The sequence below is a fragment of the Medicago sativa genome, chromosome 6, assembly GCF_051527215.1.
Source record: "Medicago sativa cultivar Bolivia chromosome 6, Bolivia_mono, whole genome shotgun sequence".
Classification (NCBI taxonomy): Eukaryota; Viridiplantae; Streptophyta; class Magnoliopsida; order Fabales; family Fabaceae; genus Medicago; species Medicago sativa.
The window spans coordinates 87,412,103-87,438,310 of NC_140754.1; the positions used below are offsets into that span (position 1 = coordinate 87,412,103).

Below are 26,208 nucleotides of genomic sequence, written 5' to 3' on the forward strand. Positions count from 1 at the left end.
ATCTTACAAAGGTCTTTTTTGAGATAACATAACTCGATCAAATTACAAACACAGTCAAATTAAAATGCAAACATATCATATTCATTCCCATGTAATGTCATAACAAGAGTCCTATTTAAATTGCTCATAACTCGGTCTTCCATGAACGGACAATCACTCTACGTTTACATCCTTATCTTTATAGATTGCTTATTTGTTCACAAGGATACACTCCATAAAACATTTTCATTTTATAGTTGACAAACTCTTGATGCTCTCTTAATGCATCGTGAGTTTTAGGAGAGATGTTATATAATATAGTTATTAATTATTTGTAAGAGTAGTTTAGACTTTTCTATTCTTTAGTATATATTCTTATTGCAAGACTATGCATTAAAGTTTTGCTCATTATGTTTATGAAACCCTAGCCTCCATGAGTTCTTCTCTTCTTCCTATTTTCATGTTCATGTCAGATTATCAATGTTAACAAAACTATCATACCAGAAATATGTCTCCCCACCCTTTTTGACCAACTTTGGTATTGGGCTTGATAACCATCCACCAACAGCACCACTATCCTTCCGTCCAACGAGTTTATGTCTTCATTGCGATATTTACTTCTTAATAGTTTAGCCGACGATGATTGACGTTCCTCTTTCAATCTCCAATGCCTTTTTCCCAATATTGCAACCTTTAACGCTCTTTTTTTTTTTTTTTACAAGATGTTTAACGCTTTTAAAACCGGGAAATTCTTAGGTGAAAATGCACATAACACGTCATCATTTGCAAACAACCAATATTTTTTTTAATATATAAAACAATAAAACAATGGTAGAAAAAGAAAAAAAAAAGGAAAATAGTTAGGAACGGCAGCATTCTGTGTCTTTTTAATATTATGTAGCCATTGTATTTCTGGATGAGAATGAAGAACAAGTTGTCTTTTCTCATTTGGGTTTGCTTGTTCTATGGTGTTTATTCTCCCTCTATCGTTTTCTATATATATACAAAATTATTTACAATTTTTAAAACTACACAAGCATTCAAGATGTTTCGTTACAGTTGTAAACTCACAGACAATGCATTTCCCAAGCACATATGCGAGCAGCTACTACCGAACATCCTAAAAATAAAGCAATAAAGAATTATGATATGGTCTTGAGCTGAAGTAATCAAAATTCAATCATTACATACAGTAAAAATATCTCAATAGTATAAGAATGAAATCTAAAAATACATCATAAAAAAGATTAACAGCATCCAGGAAGAAAACTTCGACAGTTTCTGTAAAACGATTGATATACTTCAATATCCTGCTTGAATATCTGTACAGCCAAACAGAAATTGAATGGAGGAGTCTCAGCAGGATTGGCATTGTGGATCCATTCCTTTTTCAGAGGAATGAGTCACATTCGAGTTTTGAAGAAGAAGCTCTATTAACATCACTCCCTGGATCGGTAAATTGAACATCCTCCATGCTACTTTTCTTTTTCAATACATGGATTCCACATTTACGGAATGAGAATCCAAAGTCAATATTCACATGATTCCACTTATTTTCTATGAGATCTACATCAAGATTATCATTGAAATCTTCAATTTGCATATGAAAAATATGTAAATGATGCGTTTTTGGCTGATTGGATATCACCCAACCATTCCAGAAGAAAAAAGTATTGCCGTTGATGATCACTCTTACACAAGTTTGAGAATCACTACAGATCGTTGACGAAACAACTGAAAGAACAAAGGCAGGGAACTTATGACGACACCAGAACGAAATTGATAATCCTTCCATGCATTGGTAGTCAAACCACTCAGGAATGTATGCTTGTGGCAAAAGAAAACTAGTGTTTCTAGCCTCATGCAGTTCCTGTTAGTCATAAACAATTCACATAATGTTAACAACATTGAAAGGAAAATCAATTATCGAATCAATAGCATTAATAAAGCAAAAGAATTGAAGACCTGATTCAGTAACTTGATTTTACATGACGGCGTCAAAGAAATGCAGTCAAATGCAGATAATGTTGTTAAGCTTGCTGGAATGCCTTCAATTTCTTCAAGTTCTTCACAGTTATCCAAGATAAGCTTCCATAAAAAGTTGCATTTTTCGATACATGCAGGAAGAACTATGAATTTACTCCAACTTAGGTCCAACTCTTTCACATTAGCAAACCACCGGAAGCCCACTGCTAATGATTCATTAAAAAGGTTGCACTTCAAGTGAATTTTTGTTATATTTTCCATTTCTCCCAATATTTCTGGAAAGCTTTCAAGACTATCACAACTTGAAAGATTGAGGTGTCGTAGCATAGTCAACTTGAGAGGAGGAATAGTCTTGAGCATGCTGCAATTGCTAACCCTCAAGATTTTAAGTTTATCTAGCAACCCATCCACAATGGGTGGAAAACTTTCAAGACTAACACAGTATGAAAGATCAAGTTGTTCAAGAGACGGAAACTTGATGGGTGGAAAGTGCCTAAGCTTGCAGCAATGATTAGCATACAACATTTTAAGTTTACCAAGTACCCCATCAACCACAGGTGGAAAACTCTCAAGACTAGCACAAAATGAAAGATCAAGTTTCTCTAACGAAGACAACATGAGAGGTGGAATACTCCCGAGCTTCCGGCAATCTTTAACATTCAAGATTCTAAGTTTACCCAGCAATCCATCCACCACAGGTGGAAAACTCTCAAGATTGCAACAGTATGAAAGATCAAGTTGTTCTAACGAAGTCAACATGAGAGGTGGAATACTGCTCAGCTTCCTGCATTCTTTGACATTCAAAATTCTAAGTTTGCACAACAATCCATCTGCCACGAGTGGAAATTCTTCGAGACTAACACAATAAGAAAGATCAAGTTGTTCTAGTGAAGCCAACTCTAAAGGTGGAATTCTCCTGAGCTTCTTGCAACCTTTAACATTCAAGATTCTAAGTTTTCCCAACAATCTACCTGACACCGGTAGAAAACCCTCAAGACTAGCACAATTTGAAACATCGAGTTTTTCTAGCAATGCCCACTTGAGAAATGGAATACTCTTAAGCCTACTGCAACCTTTAACAATCAATATTTTTAATTTTTCCAGTGACTCATACAATATATGTGGAAAACTCTCAAGACTATCACAAAATGAAAGATCGAGATGTTCTAACGAAGTCAACTTGAGAGGTGGAATACTCTTAAGCTTGCTACAACATGCAAAATTTAAGATTTTTAGTTTATCGAGCAACCCACCAACCACGGGAGGAAAACACTCAAGACTATCACAATATGAAAGATGGAGTTGTTCTAGTGAAGCCATCTTGAGAAGTGGAATACTCCTAAGCTTGCCGCAGCCTGTAACGTTTAAGATTTTCAATTCAATAAGTGACCCATCCACCACAGGTAGAAAACTCTCAAGACTAGCACAATATGAAAGATCAAGTTCTTCCAGCGAAGCCAACTTGAGAGGTGGAATTCTACGATTGCAATTTGTAACTCTCAAGATTTTAAGTTTTTCTAATAACCCATCCACTACTGGTGGAAAACTCTCGAGACCATTGCAATATGACAAATTGAGTTCCTCTAGTGAAGTCAACTTTAGAGGTGGAATACAACTAACCTTCCTGCGACCTTTAACACTCAGGATTTTAAGTTTGCATAGAAATCCATCCACATATGGAAAACTCTCAAGATTAACACAATATGAAAGATCGAGTTCTTCTAACGAAGCCATCTTGAGAGGTGGAATAATCCTGATATTGGAGCAACCTATAGCTTTCAGGATTTTAAGTTTACCCAGAAACCCGTCTTCCACAAGTGGGAAGCTCTCGAGACTACCACAATATGAAAGATCGAGTGCTTCGAGCAAAGCCAAGCTGAAAGGTTGAAAACTCTTAATATTGTTGCAATTTTGAACTCTCAAGCATTTGAGTTTACCCATAATGCCATTGAGCACAGGTGAAAAACTCTCAAGACTATAACAATTTAAAAGATGGAGTTCTTCTAATGAAGTCAGATTGAGAGGTGGAATGCTACGGATTTTGATGCATCCTGTAGCCTTCAAGATTCTAAGTTTACCCAGCAATCCATCCACCACGGGTGGAAAACTCTTGAGACTATAACAATTTATTAGATGGAGTTCCTCTAGCGAAGCTAACTTGAGAGGAGGAAAACTTTTAATATTGTTGCAACTTATAACTCTCAAGATTTTTAGTTTACCAGCCATTCCATCCACTGCAAGAGGAAAAATCTCCAGACTATCACAACGTGTAATATCAAGCTCTTCCAGTGAAGCCAAACTGAGAGGTGGAATACTCCTGATATTGTTGCAACGTATAACTTTAAAGATTTTAAGTTTTCCTAGCAAACCAACTGAGTCGTCAATTGTAGTAAGATTTTGACAATTTTGAAGTGAAAATTCCTCCAAGTTTAAAAGCCCAGATATGTCAGGTATTTTTATCAAAAAATTGCTGCGATCAACATTTAAAACTCTCAAATTCATGTAATTCTGCAAAAAGAAGATGAGCCAACAAATAAATAATAATGTATCGTCCTAAAATGGATTTATTAATATAAGATGGGTGATAAAAATTCAATATACTTGCCTTACTGAAAAAGTATCTCCACTCAAGTGATGTAAAGTCAGAGCTAAAATTGCATATGGTAAGTTTCTTTGGATAAAAACCCGATGGTAAACCACATGAAGGATATTTTTGCCATTCCAATACCCTTAGACTATTTGGAAGATGTTTGGGACTTTTAGAAAAAGAAACATTCCTTATAATTAGGGTTTTGAGGTTTTCCATCTTCTTGAAAGCAAGTCCATCCCATTTTACTTCAATCCAAGAATCCAAATATACGATTTCAATTTTACTTGATCCCTTTTATGAAAAAAAAAAACACACAATCAACCAAAATACACGTATGATTCAGCACAGATATTTAAAGACTTTACATTTTATGAAGGAATGAATAAATTAAATAACGTTAATAATTTAGACTGCTAAATCATGGTTAAAGATGAAAAAACCAAACCATCATTGTTTGTTTTACGCACCGTATTTTGTTCTAGCACTTCAACTATATCTTTAGGGAACCATAACCGACTGCATTTTCCAGGCTCTTTTGGTGATTCTTTTCGGACAATTTCCTTCCCCATATCCTCAATCAAATCATGTAATGTCATAATACCAGAGTCACTTATCTTTATGAGAGATTTCTCAACTAACACCCTAATATGATCTTTCTTACTGTTACCATGGTGAGCATGAAGTATTCTTTCAACCTTCGACAATTCATAACCTTTTAGGCAACAAGCAATGTCAAGAAAGACACTCTTCTCTTCTTCCTCCAAGGCATCAAAACTCACTTTGAGAACCTTTTGGATCTCTTTATTAGGAACTCTTTCATACCGATCTAATGCACATTCCCATTCTTCAATTCCCTTTTTAATAAAATCAGAGCCCATTACTTCTAAAGCCAATGGAAGGCCAGAAGCATATGTTATTGTACGGTTTAAAACATTCATATATATTGGACTAACTTTTTCATTTTTAAAAGATTTCCATACAAGCAACTCAAAAGCATCTTTTCTGTTCAGCACATTCACCTCATAAGTACTCTCAACCCCGTGACACGTTAGCAAGTTTTTGTCCCGTGTTGTGACGATGACTCTACTTCCAAGACCAAACCATTCAGGTCTTCCAGCAATAGCTTGTAATTGCTCCTTCTTGTCAACATCATCTATAATCAAAAGAACCTTCTTTTGTCGGAGCCTTTGTTGTATTATTGAAACTCCTTGTCTAACACTTGTTAACTCAGTTTTCTTTTCTCCAACTATTTCTGAAAGGATGATCTTTTGGAGATATAGCAACCCATGTTTCTCTGAATTTTCTCTGACCTTTTCAAGAAAACATGAACCTTCAAATTTATGGGCAATCAAATTATGAACTGCTAGAGCAAGAGTTGTTTTGCCTATACCACCGATACCATGGATCCCTACCATGGTGACTTCATCATCAGACCCAACATTCAGAAGAGATATTACATTTTGCGTTTGGGATTTCAATCCAACTAGGCAATCAGCAACAGATAAAGTAACAGGTTTAATCTCTCTCGAGACTAGTTCAACAATCTTCTGAATAAACTCATATTCATATCCATCCCTGCAACAAAAAAAAAAATGTAGAAAAGTTTGTGTAAAATCCCTATTGTGAATCATTATGTCTTTTCCCAAGAGATATTTCTTATAACTCAAATTGAAAAATTTGATAAACATAAAGTGTAAACTAAATTCCTAAAACTAGTTTCACAAAATATGATTTTTGATAAATAGAAATTCACAAACTAACATTCAGTAAATTACTACAATCAATGAAAAAAAAAACCGACCAACATGGTGTAGAACAAGTCAAGCATGTTATTCAAGCCCCTTAACCAGTTTATCAGGAAAAAAGTTATAACTAATTGGCTGTGACAAAAATAAAAACTAACCTTATCTTGTAATGAAAGCCAGACAAATTAGCCACTTGCTGCAAAGCATTCTTCCATTTCTGCAACATATTTTTGCTATCAACATTGCACCTTGCCTCGTGTATATCCATTGCTTCTCGATAAGACCCAGTTAACTTTCTCACATCAGAAGGATCCACTTCATAAAAAACTGGCCAAACCAACCTACCCTTATCCTTAATGGAATCAAGGATGTTGGAAAGTTCCTGTAAACAAAAGGATGAAGAAGCATAGTTCTTAGAAAGCACAACGATGGCCATCTTGGAATCTTCAATAGCTTTGATAAGCGTTGGTGTGATTTCTTTGCCTTTTCGAAGTTCTTCATCATCCATGAAGGTGTGAGTTCCCCTGTCTTTGAGAGCTTTCCAGAGGTTACCGGTGAAACCGTGGCGAGTATCCTTACCTCTGAAGCTGAGGAACATGTCATAGGTGAATTCATTGGTGACAGAAGAAGCCATGTTCACAAGAAAGTTTTGTGTGAAGTGAATATGATATTTTGAATAGGAAATCAAACATTGCAATTCAAAAGTTTGATGATAAATATAAAGAATAACAATAATTTATTTTTCAAGTAACATTACTGACGCTGCTATATAAATTATTACTCAATATAATACACTGTTTCAAACCAAACGATTTCTTACAACACACGTTATTGAAAAAATCAAACATATATTATAACTGAAGTTTGAGATTCCGTTCAGTTTAATATATCCACTACACAATTAGATATATAATATATTAATAAAATTGGTTGAGTTTGTCTGTATTTTGATTTTTTCAAACAACGTATTCTGGTATTATAATAATACAATGTTCCTAACATAGTGGATATAAAAAAAAAAAAAAAAAACTTAGTGGTTAGGAAGTAATTAATACTTTAATTAAATCTTTATTTTTGTTTGGGTTAAATATATGTTTGATCCCTATAAATATATTAACTTTTTGTTTTATTCATAAAAAAATCGTTTTAGTCATTTTTGTTGAATTTAATGTATTACACTTAATCAATAATTAAAATAATAAATTATTATATCAACTATTAAATTTTAACTATAATATTGCACTATATTTTTGAATAAAAAAATATTTATTAATGTATTGTGTTTAGAAACGGGTTGATGAGTTGGGTAATTTTTCATATAAGTCGGAACTCTCTACTAATACTTATATATACCGATTATCCCTAACCTCTCGACCCTTAGCTTTCCAAAGATTGCCGGTGAACCATGGCATGTATCAGACCCTGTAATGCTAAGAAAAACACCGTACTTGAATTGATGTTAAAATGAATAATTTCAGAGCGTGGAGTTTGGAGTATCTAAAGTCAACCGAAATTGGAAGACACACGCTTGTCAGTAGAGGGGAAAAAACAAAACAGCATGTAAGGAGCAATTTCCCGGTATTTTTCAAATAAAAAAATGAGAAGGAATTGTATAATCACAGTCCACAACACCTCAGTTTTAGGCACATCTACATCTCACACAAGACTCTTTCACTTGCACAGTATTTACTTCTATTTCGTACCTCAACCAAAGGTTCACTTTGCACGCTGCCGCTCCTCGCGTCCTCTAACACAGTCTCATATCGTTTCCAACCTCTAGCAATTGGTCTAGGTCATATTCAAGATATGAACAAATCAGATGTGCACATTCATGCAAGATTCCGTGCTCTCTTTGAAATATATGCTCTTATAACAAAAACTTCTTCATGTGCACATTCATGCAAGATCCCGTGCTCTCTTTGAAATATATGCTCTTATAACAAAAACTTCTTCACACCATCACAAACCGTTATTTTATTATTGGCGACTGGATTTTTTAATTTATGCGTAGTTTGTTTTGATTACTTTGTAAGGTTGTGCTACTTTTGATTATGTTATTGTTTATTCTGATACAAAAATATTTGTCGATTAATTCTATTAAAAATAAAATGTATGTATTGACGACTTGTCTTGGAAAAAAACTCGGTCTTTCTTGGTATTGTCCCGGCCTTGTTCGACAGGTTTGGATCTAAGAATTGGCTTGATCTAATGTACTGACCGGGTTCGGATCACATACAACCCAACCTAATCTGTGATTTGTACACTTCTATGTGACCAACACAAAGTCAGTGTAGTATCTTGTGGCCGATTCAAAAAAAAAAGAAGTGTAGTATCTTGTGATTGACCGTGCTTCATTGTATATAAGCCTATTTATATTCACAATTATCTAATTGACAGTAAAAGAAAGAGGCCAACCAAAATATACAATACCTCCAGCAGAAATCAATTTTTTGCAGATCTAATCTGGCACAAACTGTTCTAAAAACAAAACTTATAGAAAAACAATATCATCGAGAAATATGCAGCACATGTGAAAGATTATCACTAAATGAAAGGTCAAGTTCTTCTAGCGAACCCAGTTTGAGAGGTGGAATAGTAGTAAGCTTTTGGCAACTGGCAACTCAAGATTTTAAGATTACCGAGCAACCCATCCATCCACCACAGGTGGAAAGACCTCAAGACTATCACAACATGAAATAACAAGTTCTTGTAGCGAACCCAACTTTAGAAGTGGAATACTCCTAAGTTTGTCGCAAGATGAAACATTTAAGATTTTGAGTTTATCCCGTGATCCATCCACCACAGGTGGAAAAGTCTCGAGAATATTACGAAAATGAAAGATCAAGTTCTTCCAATGAACCCGATTTGAGAGGTTGGAATACTTTTAAGCTTGCTGCTGCAACCAGTAACACATAAGATTTTAAGTTTATCTATTGGTCCATCTATCACAAGTGGAAAACTCTGAGACTATCGCAAAATGAAAGATATAGTACCTCAATGCATTTGGTCTAGCTTATTACTTTTCTCCATCAAGACTAACTTTTGATGCAGCTCATTGTCCATCTCAGGACATGAATATTTTGCATCTCTAAATCATGGAGCATGAGAAGCTTTCAACAGCCTTTTCTTGGGGATCCAAAACTCTTCCATATTAGCAAACAAGTCATCTGCAACAGAATGATCTAATTTCACTACTAAGAGACTACCTCTCTAAATGCACTACAAAAATCTAATCAACTGCAAACAGAAAGAGACCCACCGGTACAAATTATCTACAACAGCAACTGATTTCTTCCAGATCAGGTAAAGGACAACTGTTCTTCAGCTCCTCCTACCAGAATGACAAAATTAGTTAGCTCCTCGGTTTAATAAACAAAATTTACAAAAAATAATGTACATCGTACTAAATAGCATCATCATGTCGTGATGTATTAATCTCAACAAAATACAAACGTCATAATTTGTTTAGACAGAACAGCATATGGAATGAATCACAGCATATGGAATGAATCACATTAACTAGATCTAACAAAGATGAAGATTTGTTTATGCCATGTATATAAAACCAGCATGATTTTGGTTGGTTTTCCCAAAAGAGTGATCAATGCTTCCACCACTAGATTTATACGTACATTGGGATTTAATTGCACTTCTGAGTTCTGACAAATGAAAAATAACAACTAACAATTCAAAATTAGGATGGTCCATATTAACACTAGAATTCCCTTTTTCTTTCTCTATTATTCACTGCTACAATATACAAGCTTCCCAATATATCCTTGGTTGAAGTCCTAACCTATAACCCGTTAAATGGATATGCAACATGGTAAAGAAAATAAAATAAATTGAAAACCAACACCCTTAACAATTAGAACCATTTGTACATATCGTTAATAAGATCTTTCACTTTATAACATTGCATCCATCAAAAAGCCACAAAAATATAATTGAAAATATCAAATAGACTTATACATAGCACAAAAACTGGAGAGAGGTTATCATTGTAGGCATACTACAGTTATGTGGTGAAGTCTCATGATTGGTATAGTTCATTCCATCCCCTTTTATCCACATAAAAATTAACTCTTGAGACCAATAACTTAGGGTTTTTTTTTTAAGAGTGAACTCAATATTAGCATCAATGCATCATTCTCTGGATTCCACTGTACTGGAATGGGAATCCAAAGTCAACCTCTGTAAGGTAATGGTTCAACTTGTTTTCTAAAAGTGAGCTGTCCATATTATCATTGAAGTGTTTCATTTGCATATGAAAAATGATTGCATTTTCCAAAGTGACGTAAGTTTCTATCTCACCATATGTATAGAAAAATGTATTGCCATTGATGATCACTCTTGTAGGTTGATGAATATAATCTACCCATGTCAATGGAGAAACAACACAGAGAACTATGGCAGGAAACTTGTTTCGGAACCAAAATGAAATTGACAATCCTACCAGGCTTGGTGGTCAAACCACTCTGGAATCTTTGCTCGTGGCAAACTGAACCGAGAGTTTCCTGCCTCATGTAATTCCTGTTACTTAAACAATTCATGTATGTTTAACTATATCAAGAAGAATAACGATTATCATATCAAATACATTAACAATAAAAACAAAACAAATCATTACCTGACTTAGTAATTTGCTTTTGCACAACGAAGTCAACAATTTGCAGTTAAAAACAGATAATGATTTTAAACATGGTGGGATCCCTTTAATTTCCTCAAGTTTCTAACAGTGATCCAAGACAAGCCTCCGCCAAAATCAATATTCTACTCATCTGAAACTTTCCAGTATTCTACATGTAAAGATTGGATCGGGCTCACTTTTTGTTCATCACGGATAATAAATTCAGCCAGGATATAATGTTTTTGGCAGAGTAAGATCTTGAAATGGAAACGACAAATCTTTTATGGGAGTACCATACAAGTAAACATTTCTAACATTTCTCATCTCTCCCAATATTTCTGGAAAACTCTCAAGACTACGACAATATGAAAGGTTAATTGTTTCTAGTGAATCCAAATTGAGAGGTGGAATACTCTTGAGATTGCCACAATTTTGAACACTCAGGGTTTTAAGTTTTCCAAGAAACCCGTCCACCACAAGTGGAAAACTCTCAAGCATATAACAACATGAAAGGTCAAGTGTTTCTAGTGAATCCAACTTGAGAGCTTGAATACTCCTGAGACTGGCACAACCTTTAACACTCAGGGTTTTAAGTTTTCCAAGAAACCCGTCCACCACAAGTGGAAAACTCTCGAGACTACAACAATGGGAAAGGTCAAGTGTTTCTAGTGAATCCAACTTGAGAGGTGGAATACTCATGAGATTGACACAACTTTGAACACTCAGGGTTTTAAGTTTTCCAAGAAACCCGTCCACCACAAGTGGAAAACTCTCAAGACTACAACAATGGGAAAGGTCAAGTGTTTCTAGTGAATCCAACTTGAGAGGTGGAATACTCGTGAGATTGACGCAACGTCTAACACTCATAGTTTTAAGCTTATCACCAAACCCATCTACCACAAGTGGAAAACTCTCAAGACCAGTACAGTTTGAAAGATTGAGTTCTTCTAGAGAATCTAACACAAAATATGGAATAATTCTGATTTTGGTGCATTTTATAACCCTTAAGATTTTAAGTTCTCCAACACTATTCACCATGAGAGGAAACATTTCTAGACTATAACAAGATGAAAACTCGAGTTCTTCCAGTGAAGCCAAACTGAGAGGTGGAACACTCCGGAGTTTTGTACAACCTATCAATCTCAAGATTTTAAGTTTACCTAAAAAACCAACCGATTTATCAATTGCAATTAGTTGCCAACAATTTTGAATTGAAAGTTCTTCTAAGTTTGGGAGACCAGATATATCAGGTATTTGTGCTAAAAGACCACGATGATCAAGATTTAAAACCCTCATATTCTGGAGCTTCTGCACAAAAAAAATATGGAAATAGAAAAACATTCAAATAAATCAGAAATATATGAATAATATTAAACCGGAATTATTAACATAAGATCAAAGATATAAACATGTTACACTTGCCTTTCTGAGAAAGCCCTTCCACTTAAATGGATTTGTTAAATATGGATATATACCATTCAGATCAGGTGGGTACTCTGATGGACGCTTTCGACTGCGATATTCCAGCACTCTTAGACTATTTGGAAGATGATTGGGATTTACAGATAAAAAAACATCATTACTAAAAATTAGTGTTTTGAGATTTTTCATATTCTTGAAAGCTTCTCCATCCCAGTCTACTCTAATCCAACGGTCGAAATGAATGATTTCAATTTTACTAGTTCCCTATAAAAATAAAAATAAAAAGACAAATCAACCAAATTTATGGTAGAACTATATAACATGTATTTAAAGATCTTTAAATATTTTTTGAAAGAAAAAAGATCTTTAAATATTAAAAGGTAAAAAATTGTGATAATAATTAATAACATTAATAATGCATAAAGCCATAAGGGTTACTATTAGCAACAATAATAAAAGTTAAAGATGAAAAAGTAAAACCATCTGTATCACTATTACTTACTGTATTTTCTTCTAAAACATGAATGATATCTTTAGAGGACCATAACCTACTGCGTTTTCCAGGATTTTTTGGTGATTCTTGTCTAACAATTTCTTTCCCCATATCCTCTAGCAAATCATGTAATGTCACATTACCAGACTTACTTATTTTTATGAGAGATTTTTCCACCAACACATTAATGTGATCTTTCATGATATCACCATGATGAGCATGAAGTATTTCTTCGACCCTTGTCAATTCCCATCCTTTGAAGCAACAAGCAATGTCAAGAAAAACAATTTTCTCTTCGTCCTGCAAAGCATCAAAGCTCAGTTGTAGTGTCGTTTGAATCTTTTTATCAGGAACCCTTTCATAACGATCTAGTGCACATTTACACTCCTCTATTGTCTTATTAAAAAAGTGAGAACCTATGACTTCCAAAGCAAGTGGAAGGCCAGAAGCATATTCTACGGCACGTTTCAAAACATGTGCATAACCTGAAAAAACTTTCTCGTTCACATCCATTAATTCTCTTCCATATCTTTGTACAAATAAAATATCTTTATAGCTAGGACTATATTTGTCTTTTAAAGCTTTCCAGGCAACCAAGTCAAAAGCATCTTCATCATTCAATCCCTTCACCTCATATGTTCTATAAACCTCATGCCTTGTTAGCAACCTTTTGTCTCGAGTCGTAATGATGACTCTACTTCCTGGACCAAACCAAACGGATCTTCCAGCAATGGTCTCTAATTGCTCCAAATTGTCAACATCATCTAGAAGCAAAAGAACCTTTTTTTGGTGGAGCCTTTGTTGTAATATTGAAATTCCTTGTCCAACACTTGTTAACTCCATGTTCTTCTCTCCAACAATTTGAGACAGAAGGATCTTTTGGAGATACATCAACCCATTTTTTTTGGCATTTTCTCCTACTTTTTCAAGAAAACAGGAACCTTGAAATTGACGTACAATAGAATTATAAACTTCTAGACTAAGAGTAGTTTTCCCTATTCCACCAATCCCATGGATCCCTACCATGTGGACTGTATCATCAGACGCAACATTCAAAAGTGAAGTCACGTGTTGCTTTTGGTGCTCCAGTCCAACTAGGTAATCACCAACAGGTAAGCCAACGGGTTTTACATTTCTTAAGACTTGTTCAACAATCTTCCCAATAAACTCATGCTCATACCCATCCCTGTCCAATAAGAGAAAAGAGGTCATTCAAGTTCACATGTCTATTTTTTACACTGATTATATATTAGGCTTAATTGTATTTTTCGTTTCCCATCTATCATGATTGTGCGATTTGATGCCCCGATTTTATTAGGAATTTTGCCCCTTTATGTTTTCCCTATGATTTATGTTTCCCGTTGACGGATTTTATGTTTCCCATTTTTATTGACGTAACATTCAACTCTCATAGTCGTGTGACTTTTCCTAAAAATAAAAAAAAAAATGCCAAAAATCAGCTTCTACACTTGAGAGCGAATGAAACTTTTAATTAGGGTGTCAAACATTTTTGGCATTGTTTTTAGATTTATTTTAAAATTTTAAAGAAAAGTCATTTGTTGAGTATGACGGCAATAAATTATGTCACCACAACATAAATTAGAGGATAATTGGGAGGGTGACTACCAAATCACAAAGGAGAAAACGTAAAGAACCAAAATTGCTTAAAAAAGATAGGCTTAATTGCAGTTTTAGCCCCCTAACTTTTCCATAGTTGCAATTTTGGCCCCTTAAGGAAAAAACTACAAAACCGCCCCCTAAGTTTTGTAACTGTGGCAGTTTTGGTCCACAAGGCCAATTTTGACTCGGTCTACGCTGACGTGGCACCCTAATTAAGTGAGGTGCCACGTGTCATTTTTTATTTTTATTTTTGCCTTGGGGGGCCAAAACTGCTATAGTTGCAAAACTTAGGGGGCGGTTTTGTAGTTTTTTTTCTTAGGGGACCAAAATCGCAACTTTGAGAAAGTAAGGGGGCTAAAACTGCAATTAAGCCAAAAAGATAAGTGGGTCAAAAGCGCACGTAAGTTTATTTATTATAACTAAAACTGTCCTCTGCTTTGTTCGGCGTTTAAGGTTTTAAAAAATGAATTAAGAAATATAATTATCTAAGATTTTATAATATAAAAAATTGTTTAGTTTCTTATCATTCTCTTTACTATCTATCATATCAATTAGCTTCTAAAGAAAAACATGAGTTTATGAAGGAGGTCCATATTAGAATTTCTCAGTAAAGATTAACTCAGAACCAAAAGATACAAGTTTGATTTTTTTTTTTTTTTCAATGAGAAGACAACGTTTGTAAATACACTATATAAATACAGCTATAAATTCTCTTCAAATCTTAGGGTCTATTTGGTAAGACATAATTTTGAGCTTATAGCTTATGTCTTATAAGCTCATTTGACTAAGAAAATAGAAAGTCACATAGGCACATCACTTATGTGGGTGCCACGTATGCATTGACTTGGTCAAAATTAGTCTGGGGCTAAAAGTACAAAAGGGGTAAACTTAAGGGTTGATTTGTTATTGTTTTTTATAGGGGATCAAAATCGCAAGATTATGATATTAAGGGTCAAAACTGCAATTAAGCCAAAAAAAACCCTCTTAAATCTTAATTATTATATTTCAATTCACCCAACTACTATGATGATAATGAAAAGAAAAACAAAAGACAATAGCATACCCTTTCTTGTAGTGAAATCCAGACAAATTAGCAACTTGGTAAAGAGAGTCCTTCCATTTATGGAGATTGGAGTTGGCCTTATGTTTATCCATTGCTTCTCCATAAGTCTTTTCTAACTTTCGTACGACAGAAGGATCCACCTTATAAAATACCGGCAAAACGGAACGACGCACCTTATCTTTCATCATAGAATCAAGGATCTTTGAAAGCTCTTGTAAGCAAAAGGAGGAAGAAGCATAATTCTTAGAGAGGACAACGATAGCAATTTGGGAGTCATCAATTGCTTTGAGAAGTGATGGTGTGATTTCATTCCCTTTTTGAAGCTCCTCGTCATCGATGAAGGTTCTGACTCCTTTGTCATCAAGAGCTTTCTTGAGATTGCCGGTGAAACTGTAGCGAGTATCCTCACCTCGAAAGCTGAGAAAAACATCGTACTTGAATTGATCTGTGAGGGAAGCCATGATGAGTGAATGAATTGGTTTGATGAATATGAATTGCAGAGTTTAGAGTATCTAGAGTCAAATGATAAATGTGGGAGAAAGACACACTTTTGTTGGTAGTGATGAATATAAATTGCAGAGTGTGAACTTAAATTCTTTGGAGTCATGAAAGAGAAACACGCTTGTCTGTAGCTTAAATTATCGTAACAAGGAGCAATTTCCCGGCAATTTCCAGTATTGATAAAGCAAAAAAGTTGTCAAGAGCAAAAGTAAAGGGAGGAGCCCACCACTTTTCATAGTGGAGCTAATAATGAAGAGTCTATTATTTTTTAGGAAAAGGTTAACAAATGCTATCAGAGTAAATAGGCAATTTTCCCCTGAAATTGTAAGTTTCATTAATTATCCTCCTAAAATTAACAAAATTTCAATTACCTCCTGAAATTGCATAACGTTAATTAATTTACCCCCTCCGTCAATTTTTCTGTTAACTGTTTACGGATATGATCAAATACCCCCTAAACTTAAAAATTTATATTTTTTTCCTTACTAAAAATCATACATTCAGTTCTTCAAGTAGTATATTGTACCTATTGTCATTAAAAATCTATTCACAAGAACATGAATAATATATGCCAAAGAAATAATGGTTTTGTCATGTGCAACCTTTTCATTCATATTTCATATTTATCAACAAGGAGCAAGATAATTTTTTTACAAAAAAGGTAAAACTAAAAACCAAACATTAAAAAGATATCAAGTTGTTGAAATAAACCAAGACAAGAATGTCATTGCAAATTCACAAACCTAAGTCTTGTTTCTTCTTCCTTCTGCATATATTAACCTATGAATTTTCTTTATGGACACACAATTATCAAAGACTTATGTACTTTATGACTGCATATTCTAACATAATTACCAACTTGTGTAAAAAAAGTCTTCTATATATGTATATATTTAAAACACATGAGAGTAACATACCTTCCATAAAGATTTATATGACCAATAGCTGCATAAACATACATTCCATAAAGATTTATATGATCAATAATTGTTAATTGTTTGCCTTTAATATCTTATGAGTCAATGATAAAAAAAAAATATAAATTTTCAAGTTCAGGGGGCATTTTGCACATAAGTGCAAAATTTCAGGGGGGGGGGGGGGGGGGTATTTGATCATATCCGTAAATAGTTAACAGAAAAATTTGACGGAGGGGGTAAATTGATTAACGTTATGCAATTTCGGGGGGTAATTGAAGTTTTGTTAATTTCAGGGGGGTAATTGACGAAACTTACAATTTCAGGGGGGAAATTGCCTATTTACTCAATGCTATCAGGGTACTCTTTAAAAATTTAAAATAGTAAGATTTTATGAAACTGAGTTCATTTAATGCATTGGAAATTAAACTATTAAACTTTTTAAATAAATACAATGAAATAATTGATTTATTTAGAATTCTTAAAAGTGTCATAAAGACAAAGACCCTATTTTTTAATATGAGCAAGAGTTTAATCGTTTTAGTTTTCTCTCTATTGAAAAGTAAGTGATGATGCCTCCACTAAATTAACGATTTATTAGAAATACTATTAGAGTATAGTGAGAAGATAACTTGGAGAGCAAGTTATCTAAATAGCTTGGAGATCAAGCAAGATAGTTAGGAGTTAGTTACACTAACTCACCTCTATAAATAGCTCTCACCATTGTACTCATATTCATCTTTTATCAAATCTATTGATTCTCCTATGAGTCTCTATGGTTATCTTCCTCATGAATACAACTATGCACTCTTCCTTGCGGATCACTATGACTATTATCCCTGAGATTCTCTGATTCATAACATGGTATCAGAGCGATACCCGAGGGATGAAGATAATGATGCTTCCGCTTCCGCTTCTGGTTCTGACATTGATGAAGATGAAGATTCCGATGACGCAGCTTCTGCTTCTGCAATTCAGGAACCTTCAGCTTCTCATGATTGCATCCGATTCGGCAGTTTCTATTCTCCAATCATTCCGGTTTCTACTCCTTCAATCGAACCAAAATTCGATGGATTCTCCGTCAAGATTGGTGAGATTTCACGCGTTTTAGTTGATTCATGCACGAACATCGTCGATTGTGACGATTCTGTGTACGTTGCCTTCGGAGAAGACGATTACGTGAAGGTTCTTGAACCAACTGTTGAAGCAAAAATCTTTTTGATGAATGTTTTAATGATAACAAACCTCGTGGAATAAATAATAAGTTTTATGAATGGTGTTCTACTGATGATTGCACTTGAGTTTTTGTGATAAGAACAGGAATCACATAAGTGGATAAGCTAGAATCATATTGTTTGTCATATTGAACTAGATGCAAAGAAATATTTTGTTGAACTTCAAAGAAAGAATCATATTGTTTGTCAAAACAAATGATCTCTCCTTTATATGCTTCAAGAAGTTTTTGAAGGGAATAAAGAAACAACCTTCATAAGGTTCAAAGTGTTGAAGAACATTAGTATGTTTATGAACATCAGAAAGTTCAGCACAAAGTACAACCGTCAAAAAGGAAGGAACCCATAAGAAACACTCTGAAGTTCATATGTATGAACCCATAAGGAGTTCAGAAGGTTGTTTAGAAGGTTGCTCAGAAGGTTCATTAGAGCAAACTCATAAATCAATATCCACACCAAGAACATGCAAGAACAGATGTGACATGAACATATCTTATGCATACAATGATTTTAACTTTGGATCAAGAAATCATTAAAGGCATCTATGGTGATTAAAGGATTAATGGACTTGGATAGTTCTTGGTATTTGTGTGTTCATGAGTGATTAACTAAGACACAAACAAATTATAAATCAAACCAAGAATCAAGTTATCAAAGAACATGAAAACTTATGAACTCAGTCAGAGTTCAGAAGGTTAGTCAGAGTTCAGAAAGTTAAAAGAGTTCAGAAGGTTAGACAGAGTTCAGAAGGTTGTTCATGATGAACATCAAGAACCAAGCCCAGATATTCATGAACAAAATGAAGAACATGCAAGGTCTACGTGACCTAAATAAAAGCCCAGTAAAGTACAATGACTAATATCAATCAAGGAATAAAGGCATTTAATTGATTAAAGTCAAAGAGGGCATCTTCAATGTTCATTCAAGACTATGAACATTTGAAGTACAAAACATTAGGAATATTCCATCAAGAATATCATCCTAGATGTTTTCCAAGCTGCACTTCATAAATGTTTCACTATTAGGATTTGATTACATCAAATAAGAGTCTTACAAATCATCCTAAGTGAAACAATAAGGAACATTCTGAAGTCCCCTGAGTTCAGAAAGTTCGATCCTGCTCCATGCTTTTTCTGACATGAACAGTACATTTGTTGGAAAGAAAAAGGCAAAGCCAAAAGCAAGATCAAATCTGATTCAACAAGATTTCGACACATAAGGGAGTTGGTACTGTACAAAGCAAACCAAATCCCCTAAAGCATGGGCTTGAAGTGACAGTTCCACTTTATCAATTCTGCACTAGTTCCAAGACAGATTTCAAAGAAAATCTGATCCAGGAACATTCTGAAGTACGTCCAAGAACAATCTTCATAGTACAACCCAGAAATTCATGTGATATTCATATGATGAAACCCAGAAACACATCTGGCCCTTCATCCACATGAACCCAGATGAAGATCATGATGAACACAACAACATTCTGAAGTATTCTCAAGAACACAACAACATGCTGAAGTATTTCAGTTTGCCCAGATTTTCAAGTAAAAGTTAATGGGGCCCAGGACACATGGCACAAGACCATTGGACACCCTACAACGACTATATGAGCCTAAAAACTCTATAAATAGAGATCAAAGGCTCAGCATAACATGCACCATTGCAAAGCAACAAGAAAAACAACATGAACATTGTTGTGAAGCTTTAGCAAAAAATTGATCATCACAAAGATTCCAAGAAGTCTTTTTAAGTGTAAATCAATTCTCTTTCTCTTATCTTTTCAAAGATAAGTTCTTCTTCTTCTTCTGTTTGTTTCACAAACATTCAAACTCCAAACATCTTGTAAAGTCTCATCTAGCTTTAGGGGTACTAAAGTGTTAGTTTGAGTTGAAGGTGTAAAAGTCTAAGTGGGTAACTTAGCAAGAAGAAAAGAAAGTCTCATCTAGCTTTAGGGGTACTAAAGTGTTAGTTTGAGCAAAAGGTGCAAAAGTCTAAGTGGGTAACTTAGCAAGAAGAAAAGAAAGTCTCATCTAGCTTTAGGGGTACTAAAGTGTTAGTTTGAGCAAAAGGTGCAAAAGTCTAAGTGGGTAACTTAGCAAGAAAGTGCAAGCCTGCTGAGGCTAAGAGAATACAATTGATGTAATTGTTCAGGTGAACAAGATTGTAAAGTGCAGGATTTGAGAGGTTATCTCAAACATCATAGTGGAAACTCTCACAAGATTGTGAGGAGTGGACTAACCCACATTGGGGGAACCACTATAAATTTCTGTGTTCATTCTCTTCCCTATACTCTTTATTTACAGTATACACATCACACACAAACACATTTATTTATTTATTTAAACTGTTTTTGTACTAACACTTCAGAACGTTCTGAAGTCAGTCTCCAAACTTAACCATTCCAAGTTCACAACTTGAGAATCAATTTTAAGTTACAGGTTTAATTTTAAAAGGGTCACAATTCAAACCCCCCCTTCCTTGTGACTATTATATCCACTTCAATTGGCATCAGAGCCTGCCTCTATGGTTTGCGCACTTAACAGTGTATGAGGAAAAGATCCAGAAGGAAGTGATGTCTAAACCTGCAAATCAAAGTGCATGTCACATATGCAACAATGTGGGATACTTCAAAACCCAATGCCCTCTGAAGAAGAAAATGCAAAGATGGCAACCAGAGATGATTTTGAAGAAAAAGAAGAAATCAACACATGAGTAAAGAAACACAAGAAGTGAAGAGGTAAGAAATTCTAATCTTTATCTTTTATATAAAGTGTTTAATAATATCTCATATGACTCATGCATTTTATCTTAAAAGTATGAACTTTTAAAATAATAACTTTTCTTGTATAAAGAAAGAAAATGTGAAACTACTAATCCTGAATGATATATATCTTAAAACCATTCAAAAATTGTAGCACTCTCATTTTAAAATATTTGAGAAACATAAGATCCTCAATGAACAAAAATTTGTAAGATTTAGAAAATTCTAAATTTTTAAAACAAAATGTTATTTTGAAAAGGGAAGTAATATTTTGAAAAAGGACATAACCAACTTTCTAAAGTCTGTTAAACCTTTCAAAAATGTTGGTTTAGGATTCATAACCTATCACAAACAAAAGTGAGAAGGTAATTGAAAAATGTTCATTTTGAAAAAGAATTTAAAATTCTGAACCTATATGTTTCCTTTTAAAAAGAAACTTGAGAAAAATTCTCATTTCAAAAAGACATTATATCCTAAAATAGAATGAGCTCAAAAGGTTGAGATTGGTAAAATATAGTTTTCTTGTTTCAACAAATCTGATCATCTTAAATCAGAATGTGGTCATAAGAAAGAATCTCTCAAGAAGAGAAACACTAACCTCCAGGACCCAAAGTAATACGGGTACCAAGAGCTTTACCAATTTGTGATGCAGGAATGTCTTCTAAATTCCTAGGAAAAGCTTGATTCATGGACAAATTATGTTCAAGAAATATGTGGAGATCAAAATGATGAAGATTCTAAAACTTCTCAAGATGATGCTGAGTTGTTCTAGAACAATGGAACAATTTAAAATGAGTTCAAGTCAAAGAACCAAAACTTCATTTATTTGCACACCTCTAAGAAGTTATCATCTGTCATCACCTAAACATGAACCACAACCTATCCTAGAATACACCAAACCTGATCATGATTCCACAAATCTTAAAGATGTCCCTAAAATCCTCCATAACATGATTAGGCACACTTTACTCCCTAGATATGGAATCTTTGATGTTGATACTGATTTATGTATCATCTCATGACCAAAACAAAACTCAACATCTGCTTCATAATCCTTCAATACATGATTGATTCTTGTTTGGCTGTCAAACAAAAAGTTGTTGAGTTTCTATATGGGATCCATATGACTCCCATCTTTAAGGTTGCACAAGTATCCCTAGAAGGTGAAGAAAGTAAATACACCTTCATGAGATTCACAACCAAAACCTTAGGACAACTTCACATCACCACTTCAAACATGCCAACTCCTCCAACTTCAGGAACATCTGGATCTGTGAAAAGATATGCTGATCAGAAAGTTCAGAAAGCTAGGAAGAAAAGAAGAGTTGAGAAGGTTAAAAACCTATCCAGCATACAGAAGTAAGAAGGAGATGGATCTCCTGAAAGTATGGAAGATGATGAAGCTCATTCTCCTCCAGCCCTGGAGATGTTTTAACAAGTTGCTGAGCTTGCAAGAAAAGAAGTTCAGATTGTTGCTGGTGAGAATGAAGAACATCTTCAGAAAGAAGATGAAGTTGTTAAAGAAGAAAATGTACAAGATGATGTTGTATCTCGAATGGAAGATAATGAGATACCTCAAGAAGCTCATATGGATGCTTCAATCACAGAAGATGATACTCAGAAGGTTGATGATGTATCTCTTCAGAAGAAAGATGAAATTGTTGTAGAAACTCCAGTAAATGCTGCTGAAGAAGAACATCAGAAGGTTGACACACCTCAGAATGTTGAAGAAAACCCTTCTGACCAAGATCAGAAAGTTGAAGAAAATACTGAGCAAGCTTCTCACAAAGTTGATAAAGACACTCAGGAAGATGCAGAAATCTTGGCTTCACAAATAATGAGTCAAGGAAATACGCAAGTACAAAAAGATGAACACATGGAATTTTCATCTGGTTTTGATCTCAACATAGAAGATCTAAACTCATACTTCAACACTGATGTGTTTTAAGATGCTCAGGATACAGTCCAGATTGTTCAAAAAAAACATCTGAAACTGAAGATCAGAATGTTCAAAGTGACTGCATTTCAGAATGTTCAAGAAACATCTGAAATTGAAGATCGGAATGTTAAGGTGTCTGCAGATCAGAATGTTCAGGAAAATGCTCCTGATGCTGAAGCTACTCAATCCAAAAAAATTGAAAGCTTCAAAGTTCATCCCTCTGTTTTCAAGCAAGGTAGAAATCTTATACTTTGAGAAATTAGTCAGCAAGAGCTATTACTCAAAGAACATTCAATAACTTTGGAAGGTTAGAGAATGTTGGATCAAACATCAAGGACCTTACTGGTCATCTGAACTCATATGATGCAAATAAGAGAATTATTTTTGCAAGTTCAAGATTGAAGAAGATGGTCTGATCAAAAGATTTGTCTAAACAATCTCTGCATTCACTTGCTACAATAAGTGAAAGTGTTTGAGTATGTCATTAATGTTGATCATATACCAAGTTCTCAACATATTGTCTTTCAATCTCAACTATATGTTTTTGCAACATATGATTGAAGAACAAGAAGACTTCTCATATTCTATATGAATTGGCTTTCACACTCATATTCAAGCATTTTAAGATGCCTCTGAAAAAGTGAAGTGTATGAGAAGGATTGTCAAATCTTTGACATAAAGAATTTGACAACAATGAGGATCCTCCAACAATGGATCAAAACATCCCTGGAGAAACCTTCCAAAAAGTTTCTGATAATGCTAACAGAAAGCTGATGAAGTTCAGAATGTTGAAGAACTTCAAAAGGAAGCTGATGTTGCTGGGAATGAAAGTCAGCAAGTTCAAGAAATACCTCAAATATTGAGATTGCAACCAATAAGGTTCAGGAAGCTGATGCAACTACTGAAACATGAATTCAGAAAAGTTGATGCAGCTACTAAAAGATGGAACTCAGAAAGTTGATGAAGTTCCTGCATAACAACTTCAGAAGGTTAATGAAATTGAAGAAGCTTCTGAAAAATACCTCAGAAAGCTAACAAAGCTGGAAGCTTTTATTGGAGAAGGATCCTTGAAATCTTCTACTGCTGAAACAATTTCAAAATCTGAAGTGATGTTACTAACATCATGAGTGAACTCCAGTTTGATGAACAAGAAATTGTTCTAGAATCTGATATGGAAATGATCCTGTGTCATTAAAAGATCAAGATATGCATGATGTTGCTAAAGCTTTAGCCACAAACATGCTTAGTGAAAACACTACCACAAAGGAATCTGATGAGGATGAGCTAGCTGGAAATCAAGCTAGTTTTGATCTGAATATGGAGGAATTCAGCTCAGACTTCAATACAAGTATCTTTGAGGATTTTCAGATGGAAAATGATGGAACAATTCCTTCAACTCAAGTTCAGAATGTTCAAAGAAACATTCTTCATGAACAAAGCATTCCATCTGTTGATCATATGTCTGCAGATCCTGAAACATCTGGATATGTTAAAAGACATTCAGATCAGAAAGATGGAAAGACTAAGAAGAAGAGAAAGCTACTGATGATTAAGCTACTTCAGAAGGTCATGCTTATTAATGCTTGGAGTTCTCCATCCAGATGAGAAAGTATTTCAAAGAAAGAGAAGCATGCTCTCTTCATTGAATCTCAAAGTAAGAGACATCATCCTATAAGGTACACATTTATTTGCACTATAATAAATATGATGATTGAATGCATCAAATTATGTCATGTTTAATATGTGCTTATATCAAATGTTTAACCCTAAATGCAATAATTCTTTTTCACTCTTTGTTCATGCTCCTTTCATGATGGTAATTGATTATTAAAATCATTGCATGATGTCTTATGCTTTAACAAGATACATTAAGGGCGCATTTAAAAAAAAAAATTAGTGTTCTTAGAATTAAACAAGGGGTTGGTTCTGTTATGTATAAATTCATGCATAATATTCTCTCATTATTTGCCCCAAATTCCTTCTTAATTATCATGTTAAATGTTAAATGTGTTACATCATTTTGTGAATACTTATCTTTTCACACTTGAAATAAATGATTCTGATGCATTTCTATCTAAGTTATTAACATGAGTTGCAAACTAAATCATCATTATTGTTAAATAATTGATAGGAAGATTTATGTTTGATCATAAATGTTGAATCATGATTGTTCATTGATTTGAAACATAAAAAATGTCTTAATTTGTCAAACTTCAGAATAATCTGAAATGTGAAGATATTCACTTGATTTTGATGTAGTTTATGAAAATATCATTCCTCAAACATGATTTTAAATGAATCTTATGTTTGAATTAGCATTAGAAGATTTTTTTATATACTTGATCTTCATGTTGATGCTGTGTGTGATCTTGTTATAATCTTCAAAAATTGCTCTAAGGTTTGCATTTTTTGTTCTTAAACTTATATTGGCCTTGCTTTGAGCATACAAATTTGTTTTAAGCATTGTTGAATAATTATCTCACTTTAATTGCAAAAATTGAAGACAAAGATAGAGTTGTAAACATCAATGGCATATCAATATGTGTTTGTGCATAAATTTGTTGCATAAGACTATCTTGCAATTTGACCTTAAGTGTTTAACATACTTTTGAAGCATGTAAACTTGAAAGATCAACACTCAAAAGGTATCACTCACACACACACACACACACACCTACATATGTGTGTTTTCCACAAAATTGTGAACATGTGTGTTTTCCACAAATTGTGTCAAAAATTGTTGCTTGTAATTGTTTTCTTTTAAAGAAACTATCTTGCATCAAATGATACTTTGAAGCATTTCATCTTTTGAAAAAATTCAACAATATTTTCCAACATGAGAATATTGTAAAGAGAGAAAGATCTTTTCTAAACTCTGATTTCACCGCTTCCACAAATACTTCACTTTCTCTCAATTTCAAAAAAATTGCTGAATAAGATCAATTGATCTTTTCTCTTTTAAAAACTCAATTTAGATTAGATAATTATTTTCTAAATTATGAGCATGACTTTGTCAAAATGAAAAACTTATCTGCTATGACAATAAGTAAAAGAAAATAATTATTTTCTTAGAAAATCAAAAGATTTGAAATGTAATAGGATATTCATCTCTAAAACTTAGGGGGAGTTTTCTATACTTGAAAATATCAATCTTTTCAAAAACATTGAAACCAAGGACAAAAACATTTTCTCAAATTTTGAAGAAAATATCTCATTTTTTGAATATGTTGAAATGGTTGCATATGTTCTCATTTTTCATGTTTTGTTTATACAACTGATTGAAATAATGATTGATCATGATTCCTGCAATGTGTTTTAATTAAACCATGAGTTTGA

The 26,208-nt window shown here is 33.9% G+C and overlaps 2 protein-coding genes across 4 annotated transcripts; both read right to left on the reverse strand.

Annotated features, from left to right (window-relative positions):
- Positions 1-1,113: 1,113 nt before the first annotated feature.
- Positions 1,114-9,527, reverse strand: LOC146917827 (uncharacterized). 2 transcript variants are annotated; one of them, XM_085719587.1, is made up of 6 exons: positions 9,294-9,527; positions 6,459-6,887; positions 5,023-6,130; positions 4,571-4,846; positions 1,945-4,473; positions 1,114-1,849 (listed from the first exon to the last, which is right to left on the reverse strand). In XM_085719587.1, exons 2-6 carry the CDS (start codon positions 6,806-6,808, stop codon positions 1,370-1,372), a joined length of 4,743 nt encoding a protein of 1,580 aa, XP_085575713.1. In that variant the 5' UTR covers positions 6,809-6,887; positions 9,294-9,527; the 3' UTR covers positions 1,114-1,369. The 2 variants fall into 2 exon arrangements, with proteins under 2 accessions (XP_085575713.1, XP_085575712.1); XM_085719586.1 differs by lacking the exon at positions 9,294-9,527 and having other exon boundaries at positions 6,459-7,299.
- A 1,098-nt stretch (positions 9,528-10,625) lies between these two features.
- Positions 10,626-16,228, reverse strand: LOC146917828 (disease resistance protein Roq1-like). Of its 2 annotated transcripts, none has more exons than XM_085719590.1 (5): positions 15,529-16,228; positions 12,855-14,031; positions 12,353-12,616; positions 10,931-12,238; positions 10,626-10,817 (listed from the first exon to the last, which is right to left on the reverse strand). In XM_085719590.1, the coding sequence occupies exons 1-4, from the start codon at positions 15,987-15,989 to the stop codon at positions 11,153-11,155; spliced, it is 2,988 nt and encodes a 995-aa protein (XP_085575716.1). In that variant the 5' UTR covers positions 15,990-16,228; the 3' UTR covers positions 10,626-10,817; positions 10,931-11,152. The 2 variants fall into 2 exon arrangements, with proteins under 2 accessions (XP_085575716.1, XP_085575715.1); XM_085719589.1 differs by having other exon boundaries at positions 10,626-10,833.
- Positions 16,229-26,208: the final 9,980 nt, after the last annotated feature.